This window comes from Candoia aspera, chromosome 16 (assembly GCF_035149785.1).
Source record: "Candoia aspera isolate rCanAsp1 chromosome 16, rCanAsp1.hap2, whole genome shotgun sequence".
Lineage (NCBI taxonomy): Eukaryota > Metazoa > Chordata > Lepidosauria > Squamata > Boidae > Candoia > Candoia aspera.
The window spans coordinates 7,272,603-7,287,485 of NC_086168.1; the positions used below are offsets into that span (position 1 = coordinate 7,272,603).

The 14,883-nt window shown below is 40.4% G+C and overlaps 1 protein-coding gene across 4 annotated transcripts in view; it reads left to right on the plus strand.

The window, feature by feature from the left end:
• The window catches only part of RALGPS1 (Ral GEF with PH domain and SH3 binding motif 1), a 127,028-nt gene that overhangs the window by 92,982 nt on the left and 19,163 nt on the right, over positions 1-14,883 (plus strand). For all 4 annotated transcript variants that reach the window (XM_063316322.1, XM_063316321.1, XM_063316323.1 and 1 more), the window contains exon 12: positions 2,739-2,806. In XM_063316322.1, coding sequence (XP_063172392.1) covers positions 2,739-2,806 — 68 coding nt within the window. The remainder of the gene's footprint in view (positions 1-2,738; positions 2,807-14,883) is intronic.

Sequence of the window (14,883 nt, forward strand, 5' to 3'; positions counted from 1 at the left end):
ATGTCCTGGAATCTAGAATCGAGAATTATCAGGAAACAAAACTGGCATTTATAAGAGAAGAACTTCCATTGTAATCAAGGAAGCAGCTGTGAATGAATTGATTCTGGGAAGGATAGCCCTAAGCATTTCTAGCAGCCCTGTGCAGCCACAAGTTGTGTCTTCTACACAACTTGGCATATCAGATTTTTGTACCACACAAAGCTGCTACCACTTCTTGGCTATATATTCGTAGAGCAGAGCAGAGTAGAGAATAGAATTTTTTTGCTACGGTCACTGACCAGAGTTGTGTTCATAATCATGTTGTAGATGGAGATATTCACTTAAACCATAGACATAGAGAAAAAGCACCCTTGTTGGGGACTTACCAGAAGACTTCCCCAACTTGGTCTACTCCAGATTTGCTGGGACTGTAACTCCAAGGATTCCTAGCCAGCTTAGACGAAATTGCATTCTTAATACATCAGGAAGGTGTCATGTGGGGGAAGGAAGTTAGATTACAGGACAGATTATACTAGGACTAGTGAAGAAGACCAGAATTTTGACATGAAGTGCAATCTGATGAAATTGTCAAAAGGCTATTAAACTGTAGAGAAAAGCTGTTGAATTAATTTCAGGCTGCAAAAATAAAAATGTCCTTTTCCCACAGATGATATGGGTTCATGCTGAGCATTAATTTCATCTGAAAAGGGTATTTACATTGTACGTGTATGAATCAGGCAGTGTAACTTTTATTTGATTTGACTGAAATGTCAAACCTGTTTGAACTTGAACTTGATGTAGGGTGTATTTTCCCCCTTTTCAGTTTATAAACATTAAATTTAAAAAGGGGTTGCTAAAAGAAAATCAGTCATGGACAGTGATTTTAAAATACACTCTGATTTTCATAGTAATATTCATTCTCTCCCTCCCGTCTTGCTTTCTGCTTGAGAGGAATGATAAGAATTATATCCGACAAAACCGCAGCAAATGTTATGTGCTTTATTTTAAGCACACATTACAGGCAGAGAAACTATGTGCCAGAAATTAGTGTGCCATGCTTCTTCATCAAGGCAGATGTCTGGACAATATTCTATGTCCTTAGCTCTAAAAGTTCAAATGAGTAATGCCAAATCAAAAACCAGCCTTCTCCATAGGATATTTTTTAAACAGCCAGTTACAGAAGACTGGTCTGAAGTATGTCCCAAAGCTTTTGAGTTCCATAGGAATTTTTATGGATATAAGCTTTTGGAGTGTGGTTGCCAAAACCGAATGGGACCAAATACGTGGAACCAAAGTAGAAGCTGCGGCTGGGAGTAACTTTAAACAAGGTGAACATTTTCAGTCTGTTGGTTTTTTCAGAAAATGCTCCAGTGTGCACCCAGAAATCAAAATGAACATTTGGCACAGTCCTAAGCTTCGGTGTTCTTGTCATGGCTTCTGCTCTGCATGACATATGAGTGATTGTATGAATTGAATATTTTTTAAAAAGGAAAAAGTGTATCATTTTTAAGTTCCTTAAGTTTCAGATAGCACCTTGAAACAGCACAGTTGTCCAGGATCAGCCAAGAATCTGTTCCAATAAGAGGCCAGAAAGTAAATCTGTAAAATCTTTCCATGAAGAAAATTCCATTCCTTCTGGATAAATACAATTTGGAATGGAAGAGAATAGAAAATAGTTCAAATCCAAATGTTAAAAGAGGACCTGCCTAGCAATCAACTAACCATCACTGGAACCCTTATGTTATTGGGAAATTTACCCTATTGGATTGCTGATTTTTAAACATTAATGTGAGCCAGCACAAAGACCTTACACTATGTCAGTGTGCCTCAAACAGATTGGGAAAGGTTCAAAAATCTTTAGAAAAATGTCATGATGATTTTATCTTCAAATGTAGTAGACTTTTTTTTAAATACGAATAATAAATGATAACCATTCCTCATTTCTGTGAAGAACATGGCAACTGAGAAGAAATAAAATATGCTCATGGGACTGGCGAGGAGGTCTACAGCTAGGGATCTACTTCAGATTATTAAAATGATTTACTACTCATTGTAGGAGGGAAATATATTTGCACTTTCCTAATGTTCACTTCGATGTACTGTACGTGTTGCATAGCTCTTGCTCTGCAGTTGGGCAAGGTTTTGTTAATGTAAAATTCTACACTACGGTTTTGGAATTTAAGCCAGCTCATTACAATGCATTCTTGATCTCTCTACTTCCCTACTCATCTTTCACAGCCTTCAAAGGACCCCATCGCTTGCAACCCCATGGTTAAAATACCTTTCATCTGACAGTCCCAGTCTACCGCCCACTTCTAGAGAGCTCTGCACCAGGAATCTTAATCCAGCAACTTGCATCAGGAATGCACATGGCAGAGACTTTCTGACTGCAGATCTAAAGCCTCTTGTTTGCTTAGCACGTTGCTCATATCCCTCACACTCCACCCTTGGTCCCATGTCTACACATGCACATGAGTTTCCAGATCCTACAGCTTTCTCTGACACTCATTGTTCCCCCATATTTCATTTAATAAAAACACATATCAATATTCCTTGATATTCTGAAAACTCTATTTGGCTTCACTTGACAGAAATGTAATAACTTCAGTAAACAATCTTTTGTATCCAAAGAACGTATGAACACATCCAGGCTAAGCTAGATTTCCTGCTTTTAACCGATAACAGGAGATAAGACGCCTGCCCCTTTGCCTTCGCTTAAGCTAGCAGACTCCTTTCATGGGATGATTTCTGTTTTCCAGATTATCCTTGAGAATTGAGCCGGGAAACAGTTCCCCGCGACTGGTATCGTCAAAAGAAGATCTTGCAGGTACGCAATAAATTTCAAAATGCTGCGCTTTCCTGCCATCCGTCCTTGCAATTTCACAAGCATTGTTCTATCAGTTGGGACTATCCGTTGGAGTTTTCTACTGTAAGATCACCATCATGGTTTCCTTCTACAAAACCACCCTGATGTCTGCTTGCGGTCATGGCCACACTTCAGCCTGTTTATTACAGTTTTGCAGTGCGTTGCAGATGCCGAGAAAACTATTTCCAAGGTGTAGTTAAAGCTCAGATTCTACAGTGAAGTTATTAGGGCAACTTTTAATATTCAGAGCTGTTTTGCTAAATCTGTGCTTTTTAGATCTCCTAACAGGATCCACTGAGAGGTATAGCTGGTAAGACACAGATGGGCAGATAGATAAATCATCTGATCACCATGTTGATGAGATTCTCTCCTAGAAATAAAATCCAACTTTGGTTAGGTGGAATATTCAGCTGAGAATGTTTGGCAACCTTGTTCAGTTTGTGAAGGTACAAAAATAGGCTTCCGATAGGTCTGCCTGCATTAAAACTCTCCCTTGCTTGATAAACAACTTATCTGGAAGACCTTTAGAAAATTATACAAGTAATGTGCTGAGAGAGTACATAGAAACCATAAGTAGCAGGAGCAGCATTGGACTTACAGAAGCTTTGTTTGTTGATAACATTTCCTTAAAATACTGAGTTTTACTTTTAAAGTAGAACTCACGGCAGCACACTCAGTGCTGCAAAATAGATTTTAATCCTGTTTTATTGTAAGCTGCCCAGAGTCCCCCTGCGGGGGAGGGATGGGCGGTGAATAAATTTATAAAATAAATAAAAATAAGTAAATGTTGCGTCAAGATGGTAGATACCCTGTGGCTAATTTATAGTGATGAACTCCAATCTTCTTTGCATTTAGCAAGAACAAAAGGATTTGCCATTTAATTTCCTTGAGAAGGTAATCCTACGCTGATGAGCCAGGTCCCTTGAGGAAAGAAACATGGCAAGCAGCAGTTCTTACTTCAATCTGCATTTTGGAGATTTGCTATGGTCCTTCCTCACTGTATAACCTACAGTGCAATATTCATTCTCTGGTTATTCTGCTAATTATCGTCATTCCCAAGAATGTCTCTAGGGTTCTCGTGGGAATCCATGGACATCCTTGAAGTGGGACTTGCCTTGATAAGAAATAAACCGAGAGGGAAGGGAAAATAGAGAGCATGGTGAAGGGGTATCCACACGAATTCCTGTAAATAAAACGGTGTTTATGACTGGACAGTCTACCACAGCAGCCACTTTGTAAATAGGAAAGCCCAAAAGTTACAACTGTAGCACTTGAGAATCTCTATCCTGTCCCACGTTATGCCACCTTTTAGCCCTTTCTAACTATCCTGCCCACACGGGGGAATTACTACAGACTCCTGGAGTTGAAAAGGACCCAGAGATCAGCCAAGGGCATCCTTCTGTCACCATGATACAAGCAGAGAGCGGGAGGCTGTTCCAGACAAGGCAGGGCAAATGTGGCAATCATGTCCACATCCGTAACATTCAACATCCTCTGCCTAGGATGCCCAATGTAGAAGAATTTAGAATGTGTATAGTATGGCAGATGCACAGTTGAGAAGTCCATCAGATGTGTGCAGTAAGGGGAAAGCAGGAACCATTTCAAAAAACGTCAGTGTCTTACCTGAACTGATTTAGATGGATGGAGGATGGATGGATGGATGGATGGATTTATATATACTGAAAAAGTGGGTACCCTGATTCAAGTATTTTTAAAATCGTATTCTTTGATAAAGGAGGCCCTCTGAAACAGCCTACAGACAGTTAACAAAACAGAGGTCCTGCCAATAGGCCTGTAATCTTAAAAATGACGCAAAAGGAAAAAGGAAAGGAAAGACAGCAAGCTTAGTCACCACTTTTTGAAATCTTAGGGAGCCAGAATAATACATGTAAAAGTCTATTTTCTTCAGGATTTCTGTGCCTGGTCAAGATCCTTTTGTGGAAGGCGATAAGCGTAATTCAGACCTTGAATCCCCTCCAACTGTCTCTCAAGTGCAGCTATATACATAGTCATGCACGCACACAAGACTAAAATGCGTAACAACCCCAAATGTTTCTGAGACTGTGGGCTTGACCAGAAAAGTTTGGCACTGATGCGAGTTTAGCTAGCCAAGGCGACCTCCTTCCTGGCCCCAGTGACCACACTGGAATCATCATGGGTGGCATTCCTTCAGAGCCTCTTTGTTAAGCTGATTTCCACCATGTATCCCCCTGACCTGGCAGAAAATAGTGCTCCTGCTTTTAAACTGCTGCTGCATAAAAGGAGCATAATCCTGGGGTTGAAAATCAAGTCTCTTGCCACTAGACTGCGTGGGGCACAGTCACTACCCAGAGTCCCTCTTCTGGGGGAAATGGGTGGTGACAAAATTTGAAATATAAATACAAATGCAAAACAAACCCATCTGTGCCTCTGACATTCCAATAAATATTTAAGTGATGTTTTTCCTAAGGGCTATCTGGAAAGCTGTTCTGCGCAAAATCAATGTGGTTATAATTGGCTTGGCCTCCAGTGTACTTATGGGTGTGTCAGCGTTCATACTACTGTTAGCTTCTTCCATCAATTTAATCTAGCAAATGTTTACTAATGCTTCACCTTTGTACTGCAAAGCACACCTGTCACATCTGGGCATGTTAGAGTGTGCTGTCTCGATTTCCCCTTTGGAGGTGTTTTGCTCAGATCGATAGCATTTCGTACAAACCGGATTCCTGTAGCTTGTTGAAATTATATGATGCCTGTCTCCTGAGTCTCTGCTGTTGAACAAACCTGTGTGTCGGTGAAGGATTACCCTCAGCATATGGAAGTTAAAATATGAAGTGTGTGTTTTTGTTCCAGCACTGTGCTTCCCAGAATAACAATACATCGTTCCTGCTATTGTTCATTAATTCATGCAATAGCAGAAAGACAGTGCTGATAAAGAACATCTTGTGAATAAGGCGCCACAGACCGACAGTAGTTGAAAGGGGACTGCTGGGGAGAACATTCCTTTTGGCTGAAAACCCTGTGTTTTCAAGAGCTATTCTCTTCTGAGTGAGTGTAGTAGCCATGAGTTATCTGATGTCTTGTTTTAACCTTGTCTCTGTCATGGGTACATGGGTTTGTTTTTTTTAGATAAGCTGTTGCATCTTCACCTCAACATGCATGTCCCATTTGCAATAGGGAGGAATATTGAAATATCCTATACAATAATCTAATTATTGCAGTCTAAGATAAGCTTTAAGGGACGTGGTGGCGCTGCGGGTTAAACCGCTGAGCTGCCGATCGGAAGGTCGGCGGTTCGAAACCGCGCGGCGGGGTGAGCTCCCGTTGTTAATCCCAGCTCCTGCTCACCTAGCAGTTCGAAAACATGCAAATGTGAGTAGATCAATAGGTACCGCTTCGGCGGGAAGGTGACGGCGTTCTGTTTAGTCGTGCCGGCCACACGACCATGGAGGAAGTGTCTTCGGACAAACGCCGGCTCTTCGGCTTTGAAACGGAGATGAGCACCACCCCCTAGAGTCGGACACGACTGGACTTTACGTCAAGGGAAACCTTTACCTTTACCTAAGATAAGCTTTACAAGCTATCTCCATAAATGCTAATGATTTTTATCAGGATCTTGGTGGAGATCTAGATCCACTTGGAAGGTAGGCAGCAATGGCCTCGAAGGAGAATAACTTTGGGCCTTTGTAGATTAAAACCAGGATCAACGCTAAGTCTGAGTTTGAAACAATAGCTTTCTTCTTTGTCACTAGTGACTATTCCCCATATCTGCTTATTATCCCCTGTTCTTACTCTAGACTTCAAATAAATGATCCCCATCACCTGTAATTGCCACAATGGTTTAAGAGTCCAAATAGCTAAGCAATATCCTGCTTCTCTATGTGTGGGAGACAAAAATCTCTGAGTTCCTAATTTTTCCTAATTCAGAAGCTCCATATGGAACATGAGAAATCTGTCTAAATATGTCTCTGAACCAGACTAAACAAATCAGAACAGGCAAACTGATATGGTAGCTGTGATCCTGAAGGCATTTTCTTGGTGTGTCAGGTTTTGCCACATGGACAGAAAAAGCGTTACCTTCAAATGCTGGCGTCAAATATGGAAAAGGATTTTGCTGGATACTTTGGGATTTAAAAAGCTGTTTATATGATTTGCTCACAACTAAATGGAAATTTGGGGAATATATTTCTTACAAGAAGGGATTACTGATTTTAGAAAGTGTCTCTGCTTTGGAATGCTGGGGGGGGGGGTTTCGTTTTTTTTTTTCTTTTATCACCGGAGCTATTCTCTGACTGTCAATTACTTCAAAGTAATGGTCAGTGTAGTGCTTTGAAATTTGAAATACATATACACAACTCTGTGGAAGAAAATTTTGTGAATGGTCCTAAAATACAGTAAGCTGCAGATGTGTAGCACGTATAGGGAAATCCCAAATGCACACAAGAGAACTACGGAAGAATCCGTTTGTAACTGTTCTTACTGGTGATCCACCTTACTAGCTGTGCTAATAGTTGAGGAAGAAATTCACCATTCAGGTTATATCCAGTTTGAATAGAACCAAATTTACCGATGAGCTTTATGCTAAAACCTCCTTTTGAACTCCTATCCACTGAAGCTTGATACTTCCATGTCAGCAGGAGACTGCACGTAGGCTGAAATATTGCCCACCCACCAACCCACATACACAACCCATATTTCAGACTGTTGCCATCTTTTTAATGTCAGCTTGTATTCATCTCTGCTCTTGGACAGAGACTAGCCTGTTTCTTCCATGGATTCACCAGGCGTTGGCTTGTATCATGAGCTCTTGGCATTTGGCTGCAGCTTACTCTGAACAGGTATGGAGACAGAGTTGTTGGCACTGTTGTATTCTAAGGTGTAATTTTGGAGTTTGAAGAAAAGGGTCTTTTCAGTAGCTGTCATAAATTAAACGGCAGTCCTTGCTGAAGTTCACACTCCACTGAGACTATTTTGGGTGCCTCAAAAGCTACTTAATCCTTGGGAGAAGAGCAATGACAAATCTGAATAAAATAATCAAGAGCAGAGACATCACACTGACAACAAAGGTCCGCATAGTTAAAGCAATGGTGTTCCCCGTAGTAACATATGGCTGTGAGAGCTGGACCATAAGGAAGGCTGAGCGAAGGAAGATGGATGCTTTTGGACTGTGGTGTTGGAGGAAAATTCTGAGAGTTCCCTGGACTGCAAGAAGATCAAACCAGTCCATCCTCCAGGAAATAAAGCCAGACTGCTCACTTGAGGGAATGATATTAAAGGCCAAACTGAAGTACTTTGGCCACATAATGAGAAGACAGGACACCCTGGAGAAGATGCTGATGCTAGGGAGAGTGGAAGGCAAAAGGAAGAGGGGCCGACCAAGGGCAAGGTGGATGGATGATATTCTAGAGGTGACGGACTCATCCCTGGGGGAGCTGGGGGTGGCCACGACTGACAGGAAGCTCTGGCGTGGGCTGGTCCACGAAGTCACGAAGAGTCAGAAGCGACTGAACAAATAAACAACAACAACAAAAGCTACTCTTACGATAGTTTGCCAGCAGGAAGGCTTCCAGTTCTGTTCCTAGGTGAAATCCACTGGGCCATTTTCCAGTTTAGCCTGAAAGACTTCCTCTCTGTGATTATAGCAACTACAAAGGGGAGGCCTCAGACAAACCGCAGCAGCAGAGAATGACTTAGATCTCTCTCTTGCTATGACGGGGCCCTGACCAATTCGGAGAATTCCACTTGCCGATTGGCCCCCAATGCTAGTTTCCTTTACCGTTCTCAGGTAGAGCCCTGTAGAAATTATAACCAGGGAGCAATAAATTGAAGTAGTTCTCAAAACAAGAACTTTTGTCATGAAAGAATCCCAACTTATTAACTTTTGGCTGTGATGGAGTCTTCTGTATAAATTTAGGAAGCAACCTATGACAGGACCAATTTAAGTTGAATTGCTCCTGAATGTTCCATCCAAGTTTTTAAACTATATCATTTTACCTGGGTAAACTGTTGGTAACACCTGTTGAGAATTGGCTTCACCCTCTCCTCTCCTACATATTCCTTTTGCTTCCTAGCTCTGGTTCTGCTGGCCACCGCAGCCTTTACACATGATCCTATCGTTTCATTTTCTTACCCAGTTGTCCATCTGAAATGGGCTCTTACATGTAATTTTGGTTTTTACCCAGCTGGAAAGCTTTACCCCGTTGCCAAGATAATGAATGCTTTGGGAGTATGTGTGCGTTTAGTGTCCATTAAATGACCAGCAGTTACCGGACCATTAAAAATATTGGTAAATGGAATTCAGGACTGGACAGTTGTGTAGATTAAACGCGTGGGTGACACAAGCTGTTCAAGCGGAGCTGCCTGTTCGATGTGCTGCTGAAAAGAACCGATTCAGTAAAAGAGATTTGACCCATAACAACAAAACAATCACTGTGATCATTATTTTATAGTTGGAGATTTGTTCTGGTTGTCCTTGTTACAGTTTTCTAAGACATTTCCATGAGAAATTTTATTTTTAGGTATTCCCAAGAAATTCCTATGCCACAGCGATGACCTCATTCACTGCTGGAGGAGGAAAGGGGGTTATATTTGCTCTCCCCCAAACTGTCCCATATCGTACTTGGGATTATGTGTTTGTAACGTGGCAAGGTTGACGCGTCCCCTTAACAGGGATGAAGGCTTTTCCTTCCGCTGTGAAATTCTTCCTAGTGTAACTTCCAAGTTACGCTCCTTTGCAAAGCTGAATTTGCTACATGTTTAATGGGGATGGCTGTTTGGAAAACCTTCCATCCCTATTAAATGTGAGTTTAGATCACACCGAAACATCTAATGGAATTCCTCTGCAGTCTTTCCTCACATATCTCTTATCAATGAACACTTTGTTATGGGAAACACGGATGATGGTTTTTTAAAATTTTGCTACAAGAGGGGCATAGCTAACTGAATTAGCTTTACCTCTTCATCTTTAAGGAATTAAATAACGTGTAGATATGATATAGCCGTTTTAGTTCCTAAAGTATTACATCTTCAACTTATCTCTATATTATTTCTCCATTTATAAAACAGGTTCGTGTGTGTGTGTGTGTGTGTGTTTATTCATTAATCACATTTATATGGTCGCCCATCTCACAACAGGTGACTCTGGGTGGCATACAACGATCAACAAATACATGCAAATACAAATAGATAAAAAGCAGTTATTATAAAAATATAGGAAGTCATTATTAGGAATAAAAATATGGTCACAAATTTAAGATATGCAAACCACATGGAGAGAGAGTAAAAAGTTTATATACAGTATATGCCTATTTCCATTTCTTAGTTTAAATTCTTCAGAAAAGATCCATGTCCTTTAAGAGGCATTAATAGAGAAGGTTATAGGGCTAAACTTCTGAAGTACAGTACGCTCCAAAAAATGTTGTAGATTCTCTTCATGCCACTTGAAATGCCTTCTCTTGTTAAATACGAATATATCCAAGTCTTGAGTATCTAAATGTGATGCTTCAATCTCTTTCGATTTCTAAAATTTATTTTGTCAATATAAGGGAAACAATATGTTTCAGCTGGAAACCTGTAAAATATAACATTGTAGTAGGAAGTCCCCATCCTCTGTATGAGAGTTTGAAATAGACACATCTTCTATTTATGCATGGCCTAATACATGAATACGAAGTCTGTAAACATATTTTGCCATGTAGGTAGAGTTTTCTTAGTTAATGAGACTTTGAAAAAGCTATAATAGTTTAAGAAGTATAGTAATTTTTACCCCTAAACTAGGTAGGCCTAATGAGTACCGTGACCTTTAATTTTATACTTTAACAAAAAGTATGTTTTGATCTCCCTCTTACATTGTATTAGGGAGTAGCTTGTAACAATTCCAGTAGCGATTTGTTCTGCGGCATAGGTCCCACCACAGGAAAAAAATACAAAATTCTTGACATTAAAAGTATCTGAGTCTGCAAGAGGTGTCCCAAAGGATCTGCCCATCCCCAGTAACTATCTTCAACCCATGCGAGCATCCAGCTCACTAAATATTATCTCACCGGAATGGGGTTTTCTCCTCAAAGTATATGATGCCTTTGTGAGGCCTTATGAAAACAGTTTTATCCTCTGGCAATTCTGGCTTTGAAATGTTGGAGAAAACCTGCTATTTGTCAGGTTTTCCATAAATTAGACCAGATGGTGAACAAAGAATAAAAGTACTTTTTCACAGCCACATAATTTTATTAATGATGGCTGAGATTTCATTTCTCCATCACCTTTTATGCTAAATTATGACTGTTTCTCACACCTCTTACCTTTCAGGATTATACTAACTACTTGTAGAAGCTAGAGAACTTGGGGACCATTGAAAGTCCCAGAGGTTTGAAAGCTAGGGGAGAAGATATATGTAGACATTATTTAAACTATTTCAGCTGTTCAGATTTTCCAGTCAGTGGCCGGTAATGAAAAAAGCCATCTGGGTTCAGTCTACAAGATGCCCAGTATGGGTTCCATAGCCTGCAGACGGGTTGATTTGGAACATACACTTCAATTATTTTTCTCAGAGAATATTTCACGTCACAATTTAAACCCGAGCAGAAATTGTATACGTTCCCAGCATCTGAATGTCCTTCGGTATAGAGGGGAGTTAAAGACAGGTCCTCACAGCTAAAACGTTGCTGTTAAATTACGAGTAGGTTGGCAGGTGGCTTGGCAGCACACCATATCTGAAACAATGCTAACATGTATTTTTTTTGGGTGCACATAAGTGCAAATCTTGTCGGTGTTAGGAAAGAGCAGAAACAGAGTATGCAGTGAAAATAAGCTAAAGAGGTCATCTCAGGTCTGTGAGTTCAATTCCTGGTAGAGGGTTTGGAACCAATAGAATATCATCCAGTTGTCCACATCTGGTGAATCCCAAAGAGGATGAAACCAGTTCCGTGGTGCCCATCTCCTTGTGGTCAATAAAAGAGGTCATCTCACTATACCTAAAACGATTTCACTTGCTACAAATTCATTTGGTACCAATTGTATCTGGACAGCGGTGTTTGCATCAGCTTTGTAGCCCATGTAATAAATCGTGAATATGTTTTCAATGGTAACTTTTTTTTAGTCTTTCAGCTATCCTGAAAAAAGTCTTCGTTGTCTTTATAGTTTAAAAAAAGAAGTATGCACCATAAGCAAAACATTTATTTAATGACAGTTTTACACAAGTCCCCAAAAGGCTACCTTGACACGGAATGATCATCAATTCATACTACAGAAATGGCAAGACATTAATGTCCACCATATTATGACATTCCATGAGACGCATTCATTGATTCTTGCAAAAAGCTAAAGAATGCGCATGCGAGCAAGCAGAAAAAAAAACTTCGTGAGTCTCTTCACCACCACCAGGATAAACAGTATTTTCCGCAGTTATCTTTTTTTCTGATCCCTGAGTTGTTACATGCAAGCAAAGATGTTGATAAAGATTATTAGCAAAAATGAAAAATTAACAAAGATGATGTTTATAAAAAATTAACAAAACTAATTTTTCGTTGCTCCAACAAGTCAGTGACAAATCAAGATTATTTTGCTGATGGTTAAAATGTCAGCATTTACTTTAAACCATAGTTCTGATGTTTACATAATGACAAGCCAAGAATCAGGGTTAGCAAAATGTAATATTTGTTTAAACCAGCCTTTCTCAACTTTTTGACCCTGGAGGAACCCTTGAAATATTTTTCAGGCCTCAGGGAACCCCTGCATATTCAGGCTCAAATATAGGCCAGACGTTATAAAATTACTGTATTCGTTTCATGGGTAGGCCTGAATATCTGCACTAACAGTGTTCTTAAACTTAAAATAAAGAATGAAACTTACCTCTCTAATGTGAAGTTGCCCAAATTTGAAATAATTTTTTTTAAATAAATCGTGATCTCCCAGGGAGCACCTAGCAACCTCTTGCGGAGCCCTAGGGTTCCACAGGACCCTGGTTGAGAAACCCTGGTTTAAACTGTCTCCCAGTGACTCAAAAGTGTTTGATCTGACAGACAGACAGAACCTATATAGTCTCATAACCCCCAACCCACCCCTCCCAAAATAAAAGACACATGAGCACAATCTCTAAGACCCAGCAGTATGGAAACACCAACTGGGGAAAGATAAATTGTTAAGATCTGTTGTGCAGCATTCCTTAGTTTGTGCTGTTGGGTGTTAAGTTTATCTAGTGTTTGACCTGTGAACTTCTGAGTGCATTTCTCCTGTCGTTATATAGAAAGTTCATTAGAGAACAAAACATTAGGCCAAGGAAGTTCTGCCCTTTTCAAAGCCACAGGCAGTGCTCCAGCCATAAATAGATTCTTTTGTTTCTTGGATTTCTCAGGCTAAACACTGTGAAACTGCATCACTGTTGAGGCCCCATAAGGCGACAAGAGAAGGCTCCTTCCCGTTGCCCCCCTGTGAATGGAGATGAGCAAATTCTAGTCAGAGAGTTGAGTGGCTGCAATGAGATGGAAGCTGGCCCAGTCAGGCTTGGTATGCCTGGCTCTGGAGCTAGATCTAAAGTTCAGACTAAATCAGAAGGGTGTTTTTTTTTTTTGGTCTTTGTTTTGTTTTTTAAGCAACAGGGAAGAGTCATTTGAAAAGAGACAACAAGGCAAAATGTTTGTATATTTCTGGGCCTTTGGCCAGTCTGGGTATTTACAACACTGATGACGTAATCTGTGTGGAACGTCCTTCACTTTGGGCTGCAAGGAAAGCATCATTTTCCATATAAACAATTAGTCTGACATTTAACTATGCAGTTTACTTGAGATGTAGCCATGGTTACTCATAAATAGCTTTGTTCTGGGAGTTTCAACCGCCAATCATTAACCTCAAGCCAGAAGTGCTTAATTCTCTGTCACATCCTTGATAGCTTCTTCTCTATTCATCATCAAGGAGATGGTACCAGAATTTCCACTCCAACTTTTCTTTCCCCGTTCCAGGAACCGATAATATAATGACTGGCCTTTGCCATTCCGTCTGATTTCCTAATCCTCCTGTTCCTCACAGGTGCCCAAAGCCCATTCTTTGTTTGGGGCTGTGAATACTTTTTTCTTACTCTGCTCACAGATGGTTGCCCTTACTGAGAAAACAATGACTTTACAGAACTGAAGCACATGTATTCTCCTGCCATAAATAAATCAGCTTTCACCTCTCATCTGAAAGGCTTTTTATAATGAATTGCTTAATTCTGAAGTAATTCTGGAAGCCTGAATTCTACAATCTGTACCTAAAGCCATGGAAAGCTTGACCATTGGAAAATTTGTCTTCAATGTATTTACTTACTTGTTTGAACTAGTAAATATACTGTGCACTGCCAATTACAAGTGGCTTTGAATGAAGGTGCCTGTAGCAGAGGAAACTTACCTGCCCCAGGTTTACAGCTGGTTTCCTGCCGTTTCTGCTGCTTCTGCTCCTGTGTAGTTCTGTCAGTTTTACCCAATATAACAAAGGACTGAAAGCCAATCTCTTTGGGGAATCCGGCAGTTACTTTGCTAGTCAAGCAAAATGTTCATGGGTCTGGCCAGCAAAAGAGAAACTGTCTAGTAGTTGAACCCTCTTTGCTTAGAGGGAAGAGAAGGTTGCTGACTAGTTTTCACCAGTTCTGTCATTGTCTAAAAAGGTTTATACAGGCAACAAAAGCTGAAGTTCCTTTATTGGGACTAGCATGAGGGTAGGAGCACTGGGGCACCATACCAAAACTAGAGGTTTCTCACACACACACACACACATTGCATTTCAAACTGGACCTTTCTGAATAGGCCATGGCTTAGCTTTCTGTAGAATCCTGTTACGTGTCTTGCTGGGAAGATACCGAGGGGAAATTCCTCATCCAGTTTGGGAATCCCAAACTGCTTTTCTCTGCAAAGTGATTTTTAAAATCCTTGAATTCTAGCTTGGGTGTAACAGCCGTAAGGGCGTAACAACTGTTACAGATCTGAAAAGTATTTTCTGGCCTCCCTCTGTTGTTTCACTGGCCATTCGTTTGCCTTCTCTTTCACAAGTCTGCATAGCATAACCTGTACAAAGATTTAAATATATAAAGGATT